Genomic DNA, 18,620 nt, shown 5'->3' with positions numbered 1-18,620 from the left:
TGGACTGACTTTAGTTTTTTATAAGGACCAAAGCAAAAGACAACTTAGATTTTAGAATCTAGAAATTATTTTTAAAAGCAATCAGTCTGGCCTAAAAAGAATTAGAAGTGAAATCATGAGAGTACATACTTCAATTTTCCTAAGTGAAATAAATCACTAAATGATCACTTTTCATAAATCAACAGGAACACTCCTTTAACTTCTGAAAATTTCTCTATCAAGTTTCAACCCAAATTATGATACTAGCTGAACCAAAAAACACACACACCCATTCTCTCTCTTCAACGCTTTCCTACACTCAAGTGGAAAAACCTGGGTGGCTAAGGTTTTTTGTACAGTATTTGAAAACTGTATTATAAAAGACAAAAAAATTAGAAAACGGAAGGACCCTGAAGAACCCTTTAGAGCTCACCTCCATGCTGAGAGAGGAAGAAAGGGATCACAAGAATCAGAGGTCCAGAGAGCAAGCCTACCTCTGAACCGCGCAGTACTTTCATGCTCTTCCAAAGCAACAACCTTTCCCAAGAAAATGTGTATACTGACTTTGTGAGTAGCAACTATCTTGTCGATTAACAGTATGTAATTCCTTCATTTCTTAATTCTCAGATATTTACTCTTTAAACATTTCTCATGTAGCCTTGATACAAGAGCAAGAAAAAAGCAAAACTGTGGTGTTTGTGGTTCCTATTATCAAAGTATGTAAGGAAAACACATAAAACAGAACTGGTTACCCCCTGTAGCTGATAACAAGCAGCAGGACTGCTTCACCCCAGATACAGCGCTGCTTTCGTCTTTCATCTCCATCACCCCTTTCTCCTAAAGAGTATCAAGGGCTTCGACAAGTGTTAGTGCCCTGGTGTGAAGTCAAGTGAATCTTAGCATCTTTACACAGCGGGTAAAAAACTTGGGACCAGTGAAACGAAGAGCTGCCCAAGGTGAAGCACCAGTAACAGTGAGCACGTTAACGGCAGAAACCATCTCTAACTCATCCCTGAATCACCCCCATTTCCCATCCCACACCTAGCCAAGGAACAAGTCAGTCAACACAATAAATGTCAGTTGACCTTTAAAACAGAGCTCAAGCCCAAGGCAGAGTCCTAGGCTCAGTCTTGCCCCTACTGCTTCCTAACAAGAAGTTTAGACTGTTCTAAGGTCAGGAAAGACTGTTCATCACACAAGTTCATTTATTAGCCAAGGAAATACTACGGTTAATCATGAAATTTAACACATTAAGGTGCCCACAGAAAACATGCAAGATCCAATAGTACTGAAGAATATCCTCCAAAATGTTACGAGAGATGACCAAAAAACAGCACCACTAAAGGAAATATAAGGTCAAAGAGTGGGTGACAAATCTGCAGTCTTCTCCCCACCAACGTGATGTAAAAGCAACTAATTACTTTCATACGTCTCCTTCATCTAGAAGCAAAATAGCAATCACTGCCAATATCATTCACACAGAAGTATAACCCACAGAGACCTTAATATTACAGCTATTCTTTAAAATAAAATTTTTATAAAAGGATACAGAAAACATAAAATGGTAGGAAGACTAAAATCACCTCATTGTCTACCAGAAGGAAAAATAATAAAGGGATATTTTAAAGTAAAAATCAGAGCTAGGCATTTATAAATATGATACAATTAATTCTTGAAAAGATCTGGTCACCTTTATTAAATCCAGAAGTGCTCAGAGAAAGCAGACTAGAGGAACCACATTCTCTCAGAAAAGGAAGATTCAGAAATATCAACTACCTTTCAAAGTTCAAACAAAACAGGGGGAATAATGGATGAGAAGAATGAACCACAAAATCTTCCAAATAAAAACGACCCGAACTTTATCAACTGCAGCAGACATTCCAAGCTCTACTGAAATATCCATGAACCCCACACTCCCCCGCTACGCAAATTTAGCAATTAAGATGCCTCTTCCCGGGTGTTAGCAGACATACAACAGCCACTTGCTATAGAACAGACCCAGTCAGCAGTACAGAAGTTCACAGCCTCAGCGAAGTTGTAGCCTTGATTAAATCCAGAGTGGTAGGCCCGAGGAAACGTCACCACGAACTCGCCAGCACACTGATTGGTCCTGTACACCTAAACGCAAATCGGGAACAGGGATACAGAAACAAAAGAAATGAAAATAAAGACACATAAAAGGGAGATAGATTTTATTACTCAGTTTCAGAAGCATTTTCTAAAACTGAGAACAATAAAACATTAACCTACACATACCAGCAAATAGTACCAGGCGTTGAAAAGCAGTAAGAGTTTCACCTTCTTAAAACAGTTGCAATGACAAATTACAGTGATTCACGACAAGAATTCACAGCCAAAAGAAATTTTCAAAGAGTAGTTTCCTAACTTAATTAAAATTTTATAGTCAAAAGGTTTCATTCCTTTCACTCTTCTGCTGTAGACAGTGGTGAAGAATGGGATTTCCTGCTTCCAGATAAATTTTTGGAAACTAATTGATTAGCGAATATGGCTTACGGAAAGAAAGATCCCCAAGTCAGCTTTCCTGAATCTCACTGTTTTATAATACTATGTCTTTTGAAAAGCCCCAGATTCTGTATAAATTCACTCTTTTAAAGACAAAGTAACAAAGAAGGGAGGGTATGCTCACTGGTAGAGCGCATGCTTAGCACGCACGAGGTCCTGGGTTCAATCCCCAGTACCTCCATTAAATAATAAAATAATAATAAAAAATAAGTAAACCTAATTACGCCCCCAAAATAAAGACAAAGTAACACTACTATCTATCTACTTTCTCATTAACTATGAAGACTATTTGACTATATGCGGCGAACATTAACTTTATACTTTATTAGGTGCCACTAGCTTAAATTTAATAATCATTTTCAAAACTAAGCCTAAAAGTATAAAAGGGATTCATTGTATATTTTTATTTCATTACCTCATGTGAAAAAAAAAGCTGTGAAACCTTTACACGAGGGGGGAGGGTACAGTTCAGTGGTAGAGCGCATGCTTAGCATGCTTGAGGTTCTGGGTTCAGTCCCCAGTACCTCCATTAAAAATAAAAAAAGAAAAAAATAATAAACCTAGTTACTCCCCCAAAAGCCTAAAAACACTATATGAAATATGGAAACAGAAATAACAAGGTCCTCCTCTATAGCACAGGGAATTCAATAGCTTGTAATAGCCTTTACTGAAAAAAAGTATAAAAAGGAAAATATATGTGTATAACTGAACTATGCTGTACACCAGAAACAAAAAACAACATTGTAAACTGACTAGTATGTCAATATTTTTCCTTTTCTTTAGAGTTCTTCTGTTTCTTCTTTTGGGGGGGGGTGATTAGATTGATGTGCTGGTGGAGTTGTTCCTTGGTTGCTTGGTAAGCAGTGTAGACTGGGGATTGAAGCTAGTCAAGTTTGGAAGTCTTTAGGGGGGAGGGGGGTGATTAGATTGGATTGATGATTGATTGATGATTTATTTTTCATGGATATCTACTGCATCTAACCTTTCTAGACTATTACTTATTTTCTTCATCCCTTTTTAACTTAACCCTCTACCACCTGAGCTGTACCCTCCCCATCCCACTAGACTTTAACAAAAAAAAGGAAATATGGAAATATGATCTCCAAAGGGATTAGTTATTATTACCACTTAAAATACTTATACTTTGGTTAAATGGGGATAAGAAAGAACATGAGATTTTTGTTAAAATCAGGATATAACAGTTTGCTGAAAACAGGCTATTCTGATTGGTTGTTATACATGAAGTATGATTCATACTTACAACACCCTTTTCTTAATCAAATTTTCCCTTCAGAGTATAAACTCTAATCTGTCTAAAAGATAACATGATTTTCGACTTCCTATTAAGAAACAAAGCATATATTGTGACTCCAATCAGAACTTTAAAGAGACTGAAGGGGGACCAAAAAGACTCACAGGCACACCATGCTCCGTCAGCACATTGGGGTTCATGATGGTGACTAGCTGGTGCAGGAGGTCGGGCTGGGACTCAAATAACTCAGGGGCCAGCTCCCGCATCACCTCCTCCAGCTGCTCTGCAGCATGAGATGGCACACCATACCACGTCTTTGGCTCCCCCCTAGCAAAAGAAAGAACTTCTTAACTAGGCAGAGCATGGTGCCAACGACACCAGGGTCTCTGATTCAAACCCACTGTAGGTAACTGTATCTTGCTCCATGGCCACAGATTGCATGCTCTGAATCCTAGCAACCATCTCATCAATCTGTGCTACTGTTCATAACAGGAGGTGAGACGAGTATACGGAGAGACACACACTCATCACTACGGACAAGCAATTCCAAGCACACGAACTCTTTAAGGTAGATGAGTCAACAGCACCTCCTAACTGGAAAGACAATACATGAAAAGGCAGCTCTGTTCCAAAAGACACTGCTATGCGCCCTGACTCACAGGCCCACCGGACAGTCCAATTACCCCCACAGTGATCCAAGTAGAAGTCAGTGCTCTTTAGAGTACTTTTACATGACTTCGCTGAGCTCAAGTCTACTACCCAAGGGAGTAAGGCAAGGCGAGAAACTGCTCAAAGCCTGAATACAGTTCTATCTATCAACCTTCAGGAACAAAAACTTGGCATCATTCATACACTAGACTTTAGTGGACTAGAGTTTATTTGTAATGCTAAGTTTACTTCTAGGAAATAGATTTGATTTCATGCTATTTCTATCATAGCTGAATTTCTTAATTCTAATAAAATTCACAGTGCTGTCTCTAGTAGAAACTTACTGTGATGACTGAAAATGTTCTATATCTATGCTGGCCAATGAAGAGTCACATGTGAGGATAAAGCACTTAAAACGTGGTCAGTGCAACTGAGGAAGTAAATTTTAATTTTACTTAATCTTAAATTTAAATAGCTACAGGTAGCTAGTAGCTATCGTATTATACAGCATAGCAATGAAGCAGAGAAAGAAAACTATTAGTTTTCCAAAGTGTAGTGTGATCTGAGCAGTTATCTTTCAAATGGAGAGAAAAGTATCATTTGGTTATTAAGACCAGAATACTGGACAAGGAACTGGGAAAGTAAACAAAAACTGTGGGTGAGACACAAAAAAAAATCAACAAAAAAATTAATACACATGTAACTTAAGCAACTTTAGGGAAAATGTTACTAAGAGGGAAAAAAAATTTTGAAAATTTCAAATACTGAAGGTTAGCCAGATTTTAATTACATAAACTTTAAATACCCTACCTTGCATACCAAAAGCTATATATACCAAAGTGATTCTCAAGGCCCCACAGCGTGCAAATACTTTAACAGATAAAGTGTCAGAGATGTTGTACCCCAGACCCTTAGAGAGTACATTATCCTCCTTTCGGGAAGGAAATACTTCAAAGTCAGCTCTCCCTAACATACCACCTAACATTCTTACACCTTTAAAAAGGTTACTCAGGATGGATGCTGCTGACAAGACCGTACATACCAGTGCAAGTAGTTGATGGAGTAGCTCCAGTGATCTTCAATATGCCAGCAAAAGGAAGAGAAACACATTCCCACGTAAAGCCACGGCACCTTCATACCAGAGATGTCCACGTTGATATGTGCAAGGACAGACTGCTCTAGAATAGGCATGTTATTCAAGTTCCAACCAGAAAGCGCATATTCCTATAGAAGAAAACAAATGTCACTGAGAGATCAGAAACAAGTGCCCAGTGGAATCTCAAGGGAGTCTTCAAAAACGAAAGTAAACATTTTGTAATACTCAAAATAACCTTGTCCGCAGAATCCATGCTCTTTGCTCTCTACAGTAATTCATATTCCTAAATACTGACTCCTATCTCCTGCCCAGGTGATACTGAGATTTCCCTTTAGTTACTTCAGAAACCGCTGGTTTACTCTGAAGCATATAAGGCTTTTTATTACTCCCCACCCTGCCACAGTTTACCAGTAAAATACTGTGAGACTCATTTTAATAGGTTGCCATTGTATTTCTACTTTATCCCCAGGGGCGTAACTTTCCAAAATGTTTATCACTATATTCATAGAGTGGTGCCAGAATTCTGAGTACAGCATTACTGCTTATGAAATAAACAGCAAATAGTGACCCAGACTAGAAAAAAAGGCTGTATGCCTGTCTCTTCACACTTCATGTAAGAAGCCCAAATTTCTCCACATTCTCACATGAAGGTGAATGGGGCAAAAGCAGAAACAGGCAGATATTCATACAGAATTTAAGAATTTAGAAGGATTAATATCTCCATCATTAGTATTAGTTATTAGGGTTGATGTTAAAGTAATCTTTAAAAACCGTAACCTTATCTCTTAAGATTAGAAGATTTAACTACCTTTCAAGAACAACTTAAAAATTCAGAGCCGAAATAAAATTCAGAAATAACTGGGTTGTAAAATGAAGCCTCTTCCCAATAATGAGATAATCGCCTGCCGTTTGCCACTGGAACGGTATGAAGAAACGAAGACTGAGCATTTCCTTACACTCACACAAAGCAGGTCCAATTCAGTGACACTGAACACACACACATTTCAACACTGAACTCTTCCTGTAACAAGTATCTCTGCAATCTACGTTCTCCGGTCACTGTGATCATCCTTCCTCCCTTGACAAAACCCAAAGCCTATTCTCTAATTAATATTATCCGAGTCTGATTATCCTAAACTGTGCTCTACTATGACAGGAGGGGAAAAGTCAGTAATAAGGCTAAAGTAAGAAGCCAAAAGGCACGACTTTTGATCATAAAGAAAACACAACAAAATGAAAACCCCATTCAGCACATGGTAAGAACTCAGACAGCTCTCAATGGATGGCGGCATAACAAACAGTGAGACAGCACCACAAGTAAGCTGGGCAGGTGATGCTGTAAGGAATCAGGGTGGACTGGACAGGGCACGAGAGGACTCAAGAAAAGGTAAGCCAGGCATAGAACTGTGTAAGTAGCAGCCTCCCATTCTGTTTAAAAACGTGATCCTGTTTTAAAATGTAACTGTACACGTGATGTTGACCCGCCTGTATACACACACTCCATCTGGAAGGACACGAGAGAAGATGAAATGGGGTCCTCGCCAGACTGGAGATTTGGGTAAGAAAGATACTTTTATTATGAAGGACTTTCAGAAATGGTGATGTGAAGAGGCTGGAAATTCCCTCCGCAGAAAAGAAGGATTAAACGGAACAAAACTATCAAAACCACCATTTCAAGGCACTAGGAATCGACCACAGGCAAAAAAATTGAGAAGCATTTAGTCTTGAAGAACTAAAAGAAGGCGAGGTACATTCCCATATAAGCAAAGACAAGAATTCACAGCTAGCAGGCCTACACTGCAAATAAAAGCAGTCCTCCATGTTCAAACAAAATGACCCCAGCAGTAACCTGGACCCACAGGAACGAAGGGAGACTACCAGAAACGGTACATATGCGAGTAAATATGTACAACACCGTATGCGCATTTTTTTCTTAAAAAAAAAAGATGGTTTAAAGCAATAATTACACTGCCGTGTTGTTGTATCATACAATGTGTAGCTGTAACACACAATACACAAGAGAGAAGGAAATGAAGAGACGCTGTTTGAACGTTGCTAGTATACCAGAACGAAGTCCGTGTCAACACAAAGTAGACCACAGTAAGTTAAAGATGGACACTGTCAATAATGGTGTTTTTTTAAAAAGGTGCATATTATATAATTCTTAGAGAACCACTAAATACTTAAAATGTACAGCAAAAAAAAAAAAAAGAAAGAAAATTCCAGACCCATTAAAATGATACAATGAAAAATATGTTTAACATCCAAAGAAAGCCATAAAGGAGAAACAGAGGAACAAAAGGACATGAGACAGAGAGAGTGGCAAGATGGCAGGTACAAATCCACCACATCAACTTTAAATGGACTGAACACTCCAGTCAAAAGGCAACCGTCAGGCTAGATTTTTTTAAAAAGCAAGAACCAATCATATGGTGCCTACAAGAGACACACAGCTTCAAATTAAAAGAATAGAAAAAGATACACCATGCCAATGGTAACCCTAAGAGACCTGGGGTGGCTATATTTTTAACTGTATATTCTTCTCCACTAGGTGACTTTTTTTTCCCCAACTATGTGTAACTGTTTTAATAGGAGATAAAATTCTTAATTGCTGCCAATTACAAATAAAAAGTGAAAAGGACCAAAGTAAAGAGAAAAAGAAACGGTCATCTTAACTCAGCTTCACACAGAGGTCCTCTCCTATGTGATGGCACTTCATTACATGTTACAGGTCAAATGCACACTGGAAAACCTACCTGCCCAGGCGTTGAAGGAACTTAATTGTGGACCTATCAGTGAAATGTAATTTTTTTTAAATCTCAAATCACTTTCTAGATTTTTCAAACAGAAAGAGCTAGGCAAAATCTTTCAAGCGGAGTTAAAGTTTTAAACTAATTAAACTGGTTTTAAAATGCAAAGTTACATAATTTTTAAAGATACTTTGAATTTACTGTTTTTAAAACTGAAGATTTTTTAAAATAAAAACCTACTTTTTATTTGTAGCTTATTAAATCCTACATATTTAATATTTAAAAGAATATGACCCCTCAAGATTAAAGACAGGCAGTTTTCTACTATGCGAAGACTGAGTCAGGGCAGGAGTGAGGAGAAGCCTGGAGAGTAAGCGCTCTGCACCTCTTCCTCCGGCAGCATCTTCCTCCGACCATCCTTTACAGGAAATCCACTTCCAAAGTCTTTCGAGGAGATATCAGCTCCATACTCTACAATAACATCTTCTTCAATGCTGCTCACCAGCCTCCAGAACTCCTTCTCCACTAGTTCTGTCGGAACCATCTGCACAGAGAAAACCAAGATTACAGATTATGAACTCACTATAACCATAACCCACTATAACACAATACACAGGGTCAAGTAAACAAAAACCCATGGAAAAACAGAAGACCTTCTCAATTCCCAGAGCTGAAAAGACTAGTCCCAGCTTTTCGCACTGAGGATGGGGAAAAGCTAAGACAACTCAGATGTTCAGAAAATATGGTGAACTTGAACTGCTTTCTTCTGCAAGCTGCTTTCCTACTAAGAAGGTTAAAAATGACCCAGGACAGCAAGGAAAAAAAAGACAATACAGAAGTCAAGGCTGGATTTTAATAGCTTTGGCGGACTGTTAAAAGCCCCTGATCCCCCAGGAAAATCAGCAAACCTCGTATTACAAATAACTAAACAAAAGGAGCAACTACCACACGCTTCATGCTGGTAGTAAGGATGGCACTCACAGAGGGCTAATGAACAAGTCAAAGGTCAAAGTCAAGCTCTCAACAGGAGAGCACACACCACCACAAGGGAGAGTACAGGAGGCAGACACAGGAGCCGGGCCCCAAACTGCCTGACGCAGTGCTCTACCACCTCTTCCACGCTGCCCCGTTCTCTACAAAACAGCGAATGAATGCCAAAAGCGAAGCAGAAGCTTCAGACTCCCCAAAGTGACCTGAGACATAAAGTACTCACATGGACTGGCATGTTGAAATAGTCAGACTTGAAATTATCCGCCATCTCCCCGAAGCTCTGAAGGGTATACTCTCGTACAGCTTGTTCAAATCCAAAGGCTTCTCTGGGCTTATTACATTCCTGGGGAGGAAAGGTATCTACCATTAACTCACTGGAACTGAACCAAGGAGGTGTTAAGGCTCTCAGGTACCACCTTCTTTGAGCATTTCCCTAGATGAAGCAAATCCAATCAACTCAAGACCACAAAACATGTATTAATTACTTTCAACGTGGAATCAGGAAGTCATGTTCTAAAACCCCAAGTGCATTTGCACAGCCTTCCAGTAAGAAGGTGGTAATGAGACAGTTTTAGGCTTTAGAGCTGGCATTATGCTCCAGCACCAAGACAGACGCCTGGAGGACTATCAACCTGGACTCAGGCAGGGCTGTCTGTCGTCCCCACTGGAGAAAATACACATTCATGGACAAAGGGATATTCGCTGGGCTGTTAGGGTATCTAGCTAGAAGAATGATTTTTCCACACTATCAATCACCATGTTTCTTAACACAAATACTCACTGAGAGGAGAAATGCTTCTGAATCATTTAACCCTGAGAATAAATTAAAAATAACCCAAAGGCCATAAATACACCTAGATACACCCAGTCATCTCCTCCCTTTCAACGTCCTATCACAACATTTTGTTAAAATAAGAGACCAGGCATCTCATGGCAATGACATCATTATAATCTTTCAATAAAAATTTAGTACAACCAAGTCAAAATTTAAACAAGCTAATAGATACCATGGATTTATCTGGAAGCATGAAAACTGGAGGCATAAATCCTAAATTCTAGAGCTTTGCGTCTGATTTTCACTTTTTTTTTTTAATTAAAAAAGAAAAGAACAACCTATGGACTTTTCGCATTTTTATGATTCTTCAGGAATATGCATATTCTGAGGAAACATATCATTCATCTGCAGCAACAAACAGAATTACCTAACCAACAGACAGAAAAAGATCCTTTAAAAGCCAAACTGCAACAACAGAACTGTTACATTCCCAGTCACTACCCTCTTTAAAAACCCTGGAGATTTTAAACAAGGAGAGAGAAGAAACTCTTGGGGATGTGTCTGCTGTATTCGTGTGCATGTGCTACTGTTTTGAGTTTAGAAAGGTAAGGTCAGGTGTGTACCTCAGCGACACACTTGGGACACCTCCAGTCTCCTTTGGGCACATCGGGCAGTGGGGGAATTAGACAGAACGTATGATAGCTGTCGTCACATCCATCACACAACAGCAACTTATCTTCATTGTTTCCCCGACCACAAAACATACAAACATAGAGATCAACCTGTTAGAAAACAAAATAAAATGAAAGTCTATTTCCTCTAATAAGTAATATTAAATTTTTACCAGGAAATCCCAAATTGAAATATGCAAACTACTGTACACTAAAAAGTAAACAACTTAAATCCTGAATATTTATTTTAAATAACTGTATTTAAACAGCTTTGCATAAAACTTCCTAAATTTTCTCAGAGCTTCACAAGCAAGTTAATAAAAGCATATCAAGGTATTAGAATAAAGAAAGACTACAAATCTACGGTATTTGAAAATCCATTTATATAAGTAAAATACACCATGTCACCCTTCCTATACACAAATATTCTTTGGCAGAGAATTAAACACTGAGCACTGTCTAATACAGCTAAGGATTTACAGATTCAAACTTACTGTCTCACTCTCTCACAGTGTATGACTTATGCAACAGTCCGTGTATAGGGGACAAGGCAAGGTTAACATCACATAAACCAAAGCGGCAACGTCAGATTCACCATCAGATCTTCTAACTAAACGGCATACCAAGATATAGCAAGATAAAAAGTGCAAAACTAAAATAAAAATAAATCCTTTCCCTCCTGACACATCTCAGAACACTTACAAAGTTAACAGAGAGAGTTCCTTTCCGTTGTCTCATTTGCATGTTAAATGCGTCTGACCTGTTGGTAACTTTTCGTCTTCGGGAGACCTCATCTTGAAATAAAAAGTTATATATAATAGTAAAAACTAATGTTGAGAGCTTACCATGGACCAGACACTATTTAAAGTTACTTTTCATTACTTAATTAGTTCAAGTCTCACAACACTAGGAGGCAGATAAACTACTACTCCCCACTGAAGATAAAGAATCTGAAGCACAGAGAAGCGAGGTAACTTGCCCCAAATCACACAGCCAGTCAGCGGCAGACGCGGGATCCCAGCGCAGCCACTCAAGCTCCAGAGAGCTTCACTACTAATTCCATACTGCCTACATGCAGTTCTTAACAGGGACTAAGTTGAGACTAGTTTTAAGATCACTGCCAGCCAATACAATTACAAGCATGAAAATGGTAAGAATGTGTAATTTTAGAAAGGATAATGGTAAACATTATAATGCATCCAGTGCGTGCTATCACACTGCATGTTTTGAGAGTGATGGAAGAGTATTATCTCGTCACTCAGAGTTCAGTCCACAATGTGAACCATGACTTACTCATATAAAATGCACAATAACCAACATGACTGTGATTACAGCATTCCATTACATTCTTATACAGTAAAACCTGTGTTCACAGCAGTTCATTAAGTTCTTATACAGTAACAACAGCCAACACAATCTTTGTTAAACTGAGTTTTAAAACAGGTATATAGAATAGTGAAACCTGATCTTTGCATCAGCAATCTGACTGACAAAAATCTTCCAACATGCTAAGCTGATAGTACCAGACATTCTTCACTTTATTTGAATGAACTGTCCTAATATACGCAGGCAATTATAGAAAAATATCAAAATTAGAGTTAGAATTTAAGTCATTAGCTCTCTCCAGTATATTCTGATACTAAGGGTCAGAGAGAATCCTCTGTTTCTTTTCAAATTTAAAAATAGTAAGCTTTAGATCACCAGGTGAGAACCATTAATTTCATCATTGTCTCATAAACTAGCTTTTGGAAGCTGTAATTTCTGTGTCACATGTTAGACATGGAGGAGGAAATTTTCTCTCTTCCAAAATATAAAAATTCAACATAAGATGACTCCTCACACCTTAAGATTACCTGCCATTCAAAAAGGCGATTTGTCTAGGAACCATTGTTGCAAGTCTACAACTCTTAAGAACATCCCAAGGGAGACTACAATTCAAACATTATCTGAATCTTGTTACAACCGCACTGTTGTACCTCATTCCTTTTCACGACCCAATAGCAGATTTTACCTTCTTTAGCTTTTACTCCCATTGCCAGGCCCACAACCTTAGGCCCAGCCCCAAAAATTCGAAGTTTCTTCAGTTCTGTGTTTCTATTCACTTCTCCAGATTCCGACTAAAAAAAATAAATAAATAAAACTCAATTAGTCTAACTGACTAATTCACAAACTTATTTTCTTACCCAAGAAAAGTTTCAAGATCAAATTCAAAATAAAGGAAAAAATTATTTGAATTCTCTCTAAATCCATTGTCTGCTTCTTTGCAACAGTTGAACGGTCACCAAAGCACTATGCAACCCTGAGATTCCTTTCCACAAAAGAAAGTCTACCTTTCGTAAAAGCACAGCTCTCCACTGGGTTCTATCCAGAGACAGACACTACTGGTTACCTACTGGTATGATACTGGTAATAACTCCGTAGAAATTCCCACTCCTGCTAATGGACACCCATCTTTGATGGTGTCCCATCCCAGGAGATGAGTAATAACTGTCCTAAGCCAATCACGCCAATGCAATCTCTTGATTGGTGATGACCTAGCTAGGGGTTGGGACTGTTATCCTGGTCTAGCCAATGAGACATAAGGAAGGTCTGGAAATTCTGGGAAAGATTTTCATCTTCTAATAAAAGAAAAAAGGGTCTCAAAAAGTAAGCCCTTTTGCCCCAACATCCTTCCCCACTGCGAGGAGATGCAAGTCTGGAGAGAGCAGGGTGCTGGACTCTGCAGCAGCCACCATGCAGCGAAGAGGAGACGCACAGCCTTACATCGAAGAAAGCCAAGCAGGAAGATGGAAAGATGACAATGCGAAGTTGCTCAACCAATCCTAGAACTACTTATCTCTGAAAATCTTATGTGGAAAATGCGTCCTTATGGGAAAACTGTGTTGTCAAAGCTTAAGGCATTCTAGTACTTGAAGGCAAGAGCCTCCTGACAGACACCACCGTTACATCTTGAAATTAGATAATCTCTGAATGCAGGCTAAAAACCAAAACCTACTCAAAATATACTTAGTCAATAAGAATAAAAACAAACCAGGATGAAATACAGACTATAAATCTATGGCTATGGAACAGCTCACACCTACTAAAAGACTATGAAAGAACCAACCCAACCAAAAGGGCATTTCAAAGTTTACCTTTCAATTGCAGTAGACTGACTGGGTGATGTTAACCAACCTCTACAGCTAGTCCGATGATACACATAACACTGCACGTTCTTTACCACGATCAACACAAAGTACGTAACAATAAAAGCTGACATACACTGAGTGTATAGTATGTGCCATACCAAAGGATTTTAATCAATTAATCCTTACAATAACCTTTTCAGACAGACAATAACGTCCCCAAAAGCTGAAATAATATAACAACCAGTTATGGTTCCACAGGTAAATACATTGATCAAAATTCATCAAACTGTACAGTTAAGATATTCACATTTTATTCTGTGAAAAATACACCAAGAGAAAATGTAAGAGAAAAGTTCTTTAAAGAAAAATGCTAACTAATAAATGTAGAAGAAATGAGAGAACCAGAAAATCACCCAGTTTGCAACCACCAGCATAATTAACTGAGGCAAGGTCATCAACGAATGTTAAAACCACTGGGCAAAACATAACTGGAAAGCGGGTTGTTCCCACTGTCCTACAGTTTACTCTGATTACTTCGTTACAGAGAGAATAGTTCTTTATGCCGGAGAAGTCTGGCTCAAACTTAGTGCCATCAGCAATGGGACATCCTGGCACCACAGGCTTCATTCTAACGTATAAATGTGTTACGGGTTTGGGAATCCTCGATATAAACAAACTGCAATCTCAACTTTCAAGGAACTCATTCTAGTGAGGTCACAGATGAAAACACAGCTAAAGAGGAACAGAGCAAGTGACGTGACAGAGACAGGAAGGGGGCAGGACAACTTCCACAGCTTCTGATTCTTCTTTGAGAGACTATTCCATGGCTGTACTTGTCATTGTCACCAAGCTAGAAAATACTTTAAAAAAAAAAAGATTTAGAAAAAGGTGATGATGTTTGAGACGTACCAAGTGGGCTGGGGCCACCAGGACGCACACACACACCTGTAGGCACACACACACCTGCAGGCACACACTGCCCCGGACCAACAGGAAAGGTGCATGGACGACCAGCTATATTTAGGAGTCCTGAGAGACAGGCAGTAACCGAAATCACAGGGTAGATGAGACAGCTGGGGAGTGAAGACAGGGAAGGACTGAAAGTGCCACATAAAGGGCAGAGAGAAAACGAAGACTACTGAGCTGCGGTCAGAGTGAAAATGAAAACCACAAGGGAGCTGTCACAGAAGCTAAAGGAAACTCAAGTTAATCAAATTTCAAGAACAAACATACACGTTATCAGAGAGGAAGTAGTTATCAGAGAGGAAGTAGAAGAAATGAAAAGGAGTCCTCAGCACTTCACAATTATTAACTCAGTAGCAACCTGAGTAGTGGAGTTTCAACGAAATTATTTGAAGTCAGATTACACAGTATAAAAACTGAACAAATACTGAGGAAACTGAGACAGCGTAGTTTATTCTCAAGGAATTTCTTGGTGAAAAGAGGCAAGGAGTAAGGTACTATCTAGGAAGGAGCTTCTGTTCTAAAGCCAGAAAGGATGGAACAGGAAGGATTACCCTTGGAGAGAAAGGTGCATTTTGCCCAGAGATGAGTAGAGATTAAGAATGCACACCACATAGCTTCATGTACTGGGGGGGGGGGGGGGGGGAGAGGGAGAGAGGGAGAGAGGGAGAGAGGGAGAGAGGGAGAGAGGGAGAGAGGGAGAGAGGGAGAGAGGGAGAGGGGGAGAGAGAGAGAGAGGGAGAGAGAGAGAGAGAGAGAGAGAGAGAGAGAGAGAGAGAGAGAGAGAGAGAGAAGGTGAAGGTCTACCAGGAAGCTTCAACTTTCCTTCTGCAACTGAAGACTAGGAACGAGGCAGACTGTCAATATTAATCAAGGACAAACTATGAGTTGAAGAAATTCTCAAAGCAAATCCTGAAATAGTTCTAGTTTCTAATCTTATCAACCAATCTGACTACCGTGACAATTACCACGGAGGGCAAAAGCATTCTATACGGTCCCTACGCTTATGTAAAGAATTAGGAATAAGAGGGACTTCTTCATGGTTTCAGAAGGAACATCAAAAGAGATTTCATCACACTGGCAACTGATTAAATGGGCAGGGCCACTTAGGGCGCCTCTTCAAAGCTGAGTCACCATGTCAGCCTGCCTCTCCAGTGACAGAGCTCCTCATGACCCTGGGTCCACTAGCTCCTGTTAACAGTGCCTGTCCTCCTTCTCTGATTCTCACTTTCAACGTGAACCATTTCCATTCTTAAACTCGGTGTTTAGGATCCAGTGAAGCTGCCATTCTGGTCCACCCAGTGTTAGTTTAAATATCTTAAGAGTTCTCACTGTCCCAGCCTACAGACTTGTCTTTGCCAAAAACCTTTAAAAATACAACTTCAAGGACCATAAAAAAAATGGGAATGGGGCAGGGGGTCAAAGGGGCAGACAAAAAGAAGTTAGGGCATTTTTCTTCTGAGGCATTCATTAGGCGTTGAAATTATTTTAGATTACAAGAACACTATAGAAATTACTTTGGAACGGTTCAGACACTAAGAAATGAATACTCCGGTTTTTAAAGGAATGAGTGAAAAATAAAACCACTCTTTCCTACTCTTCTCACTTACACTAACCATGAAAATGCAATGTACCACAATTCATCAGTGTGTCTATGAAACTGGCCTTCAAGTATACAGTCACTCTGATTTGTCAGCCCTGTCAAAACTGTTCAAAATCAACTCACTCTAAATTAAATCAGACTGAATTTTACGATTTCTTCCCCATTCACCTCAAAGGTAAATGAAAAATATGTCTCTTCAGGTTCTACAGAACAACAGTGCATGAATGATGTCCCATGACCAGGTGTGTCCCACACAGTCAGTGCACCGAACACTCCTGTCGAGAACAGCCATGAAAACTGGTACCTGAGACTTGACACGTCTTGTTCTCTTCGGCAGCATGTTCACTCTTGTGCCTGCTTCTGGGGAAGTCTGGACATCAGTGCCAAGAACCTCAGAGTCCACTTTTTCCTTAAGATCTAAATTAGGCATCTGCACACCCTAGAGAATCAAGAGCACAGGAAGAGAGCAGATTCACTGATAAGAAATCGGATCTGAGAAGGAAGAAAAAAATAAATTTCGAATAAATCCCTAAAACTACATAAAATCAGATGACAATTCGCCCACCAAAATGATCTACAGATTCAAAATAATCCCTATCAAAATCTTAGCATGCTTTTGTTGTAGAAATTGAGAAGTGGATCATAAAATCGATGTGGAAATGCAAATTGTTTGGAAATTTTGAAAAAAGAACAAAGTTAGAGGACTGACACTACCAAATATCAAAACTTACTATAAAACTACAGTACTCAAGACAGCACAGTACTGGTGTTCAACGTACAGATCAAAGAGCAAAACAGACTAGAAATAAACCCATATGTTTACGTTAACTGATTTTCAACAAAGGTGCCAAGGTAAATCAGTGGAAAAAGGGCTGTCTTTTAAACAAATGGTGCTGGTACAATTGGATATTCGTATGCCCCTTCTCCACTGCCCCTAAAACAAACTTACACGCTCACTTTGTGCTGTATATATATCAAAAAAAAAAGCTTAAAATGGATCACAGACCTAAACATAAAAGCTAAAACTATAAAACTTCTATATGAAAACAAAACAAGAAAATCTTTGTAGACTTGAGTTAGGACAAGATTTCTTAGATATGACAGCAGAAGCACAGTCCATAAAGGGGGGAGGGAAAGCCATACATTACTCTTCAAATAGACACCACTATAAAAATGAAAAGACAAATCACAGACTGGGGAAAATATTAATAAATCATACATCTGATAAAAGACTTACAGCCAGAATATATAGCGAACTCTTAAAGCAAGTATAAGATGACAAAGAACCCAATAAAAAAAAAGATTTGCAGACACTTCATCAAGGAAAATATACAAATGGCTAATATGCACATGGAAAGATGCAAACACCATTAGTTATTAGGGAAATAAAACTTAAAACCACAATGAGATACCACTACACACCCACTAGAATGGCTGTAAGCAAAAAAACTGACAGTATCAAGTGTTGGCAAAGATGTGGAGAAACTGGAGACCTCTACATTACTGGTGGGAATGTAAAATGGTTCAGCCACTTTGGAAAACAGTTCGGCAGTTTCTTAAAAAGTTAAACATAAACTTACCATATAACCCAGCAATTCCACTCCTAGGTATCTACCCAAGAGAAATGAAAACATATGTCCACACAAAGACTAGTACATGAATATTCATAGCATTATTCATAACAGCCATAAACCGGAAACAATCCAACTGTCCATCAACTGATAAACGAATAAACAAATGTGGTACATCCATACAATAGAATATTATTCTGCCATAAAAAGGAATGAAGTACTAATACTAGAACATAGATGAACCTTAAAAACATTAGGCTAAGTGAAAGGAGCTATATACAAAATCATTGTACGATTCCATCTATGTGAAATTTCTAGAAAAGGCAAAACTACAGAGTCAGAAAGCAGATCAGGAGGTGTCCAGGTTTGGGCATAGGAGCAAGAATCAACTAGAAACAAACACAAAGGAATGTTTTGGGCTGATGAGTGTGTTCTAAAGCTGGGCTGTGGTGACTGCTGCATGAATGTGTAACTTGTTAAACCTTACTGATTGTGCACCCACAATGGGTGAATTCTCTGGTATGTAAATCATACCTCAATAAAGCTGTCAAAAAAAAGTACATGAAACCAAGAGAAGGAACTTTTCAAAAAGCTTCACTCAAGTTTAAGCTTAAACATTTTAAAATAAATAAGGAAACAGTCTTCATTCCCATTAGCCTTCACCTTGTAAA

The 18,620-nt window shown here is 38.9% G+C and overlaps 1 protein-coding gene across 4 annotated transcripts in view; it reads right to left on the bottom strand.

The window, feature by feature from the left end:
• Window positions 1-18,620, bottom strand: part of KDM5A (lysine demethylase 5A) — a 65,594-nt gene that overhangs the window by 38,693 nt on the left and 8,281 nt on the right. For 3 of the 4 annotated variants that reach the window (XM_064478908.1, XM_031444356.2, XM_031444355.2), the window contains exons 5-13: window positions 16,683-16,817; window positions 12,696-12,801; window positions 11,387-11,478; window positions 10,637-10,795; window positions 9,462-9,581; window positions 8,634-8,792; window positions 5,445-5,626; window positions 3,919-4,081; window positions 1,978-2,097 (exon numbers count right to left, since the gene is read on the bottom strand). In XM_064478908.1, the coding sequence (XP_064334978.1) occupies window positions 1,978-2,097; window positions 3,919-4,081; window positions 5,445-5,626; window positions 8,634-8,792; window positions 9,462-9,581; window positions 10,637-10,795; window positions 11,387-11,478; window positions 12,696-12,801; window positions 16,683-16,817 (1,236 nt within the window). The remainder of the gene's footprint in view (window positions 1-1,977; window positions 2,098-3,918; window positions 4,082-5,444; window positions 5,627-8,633; window positions 8,793-9,461; window positions 9,582-10,636; window positions 10,796-11,386; window positions 11,479-12,695; window positions 12,802-16,682; window positions 16,818-18,620) is intronic. The other variant, XM_064478909.1, reaches the window with a different exon arrangement.

Source organism: Camelus dromedarius, chromosome 25 (assembly GCF_036321535.1).
Source record: "Camelus dromedarius isolate mCamDro1 chromosome 25, mCamDro1.pat, whole genome shotgun sequence".
Taxonomy (NCBI): domain Eukaryota; kingdom Metazoa; phylum Chordata; class Mammalia; order Artiodactyla; family Camelidae; genus Camelus; species Camelus dromedarius.
This window is presented reverse-complemented; position numbering and strand designations above follow the sequence as displayed.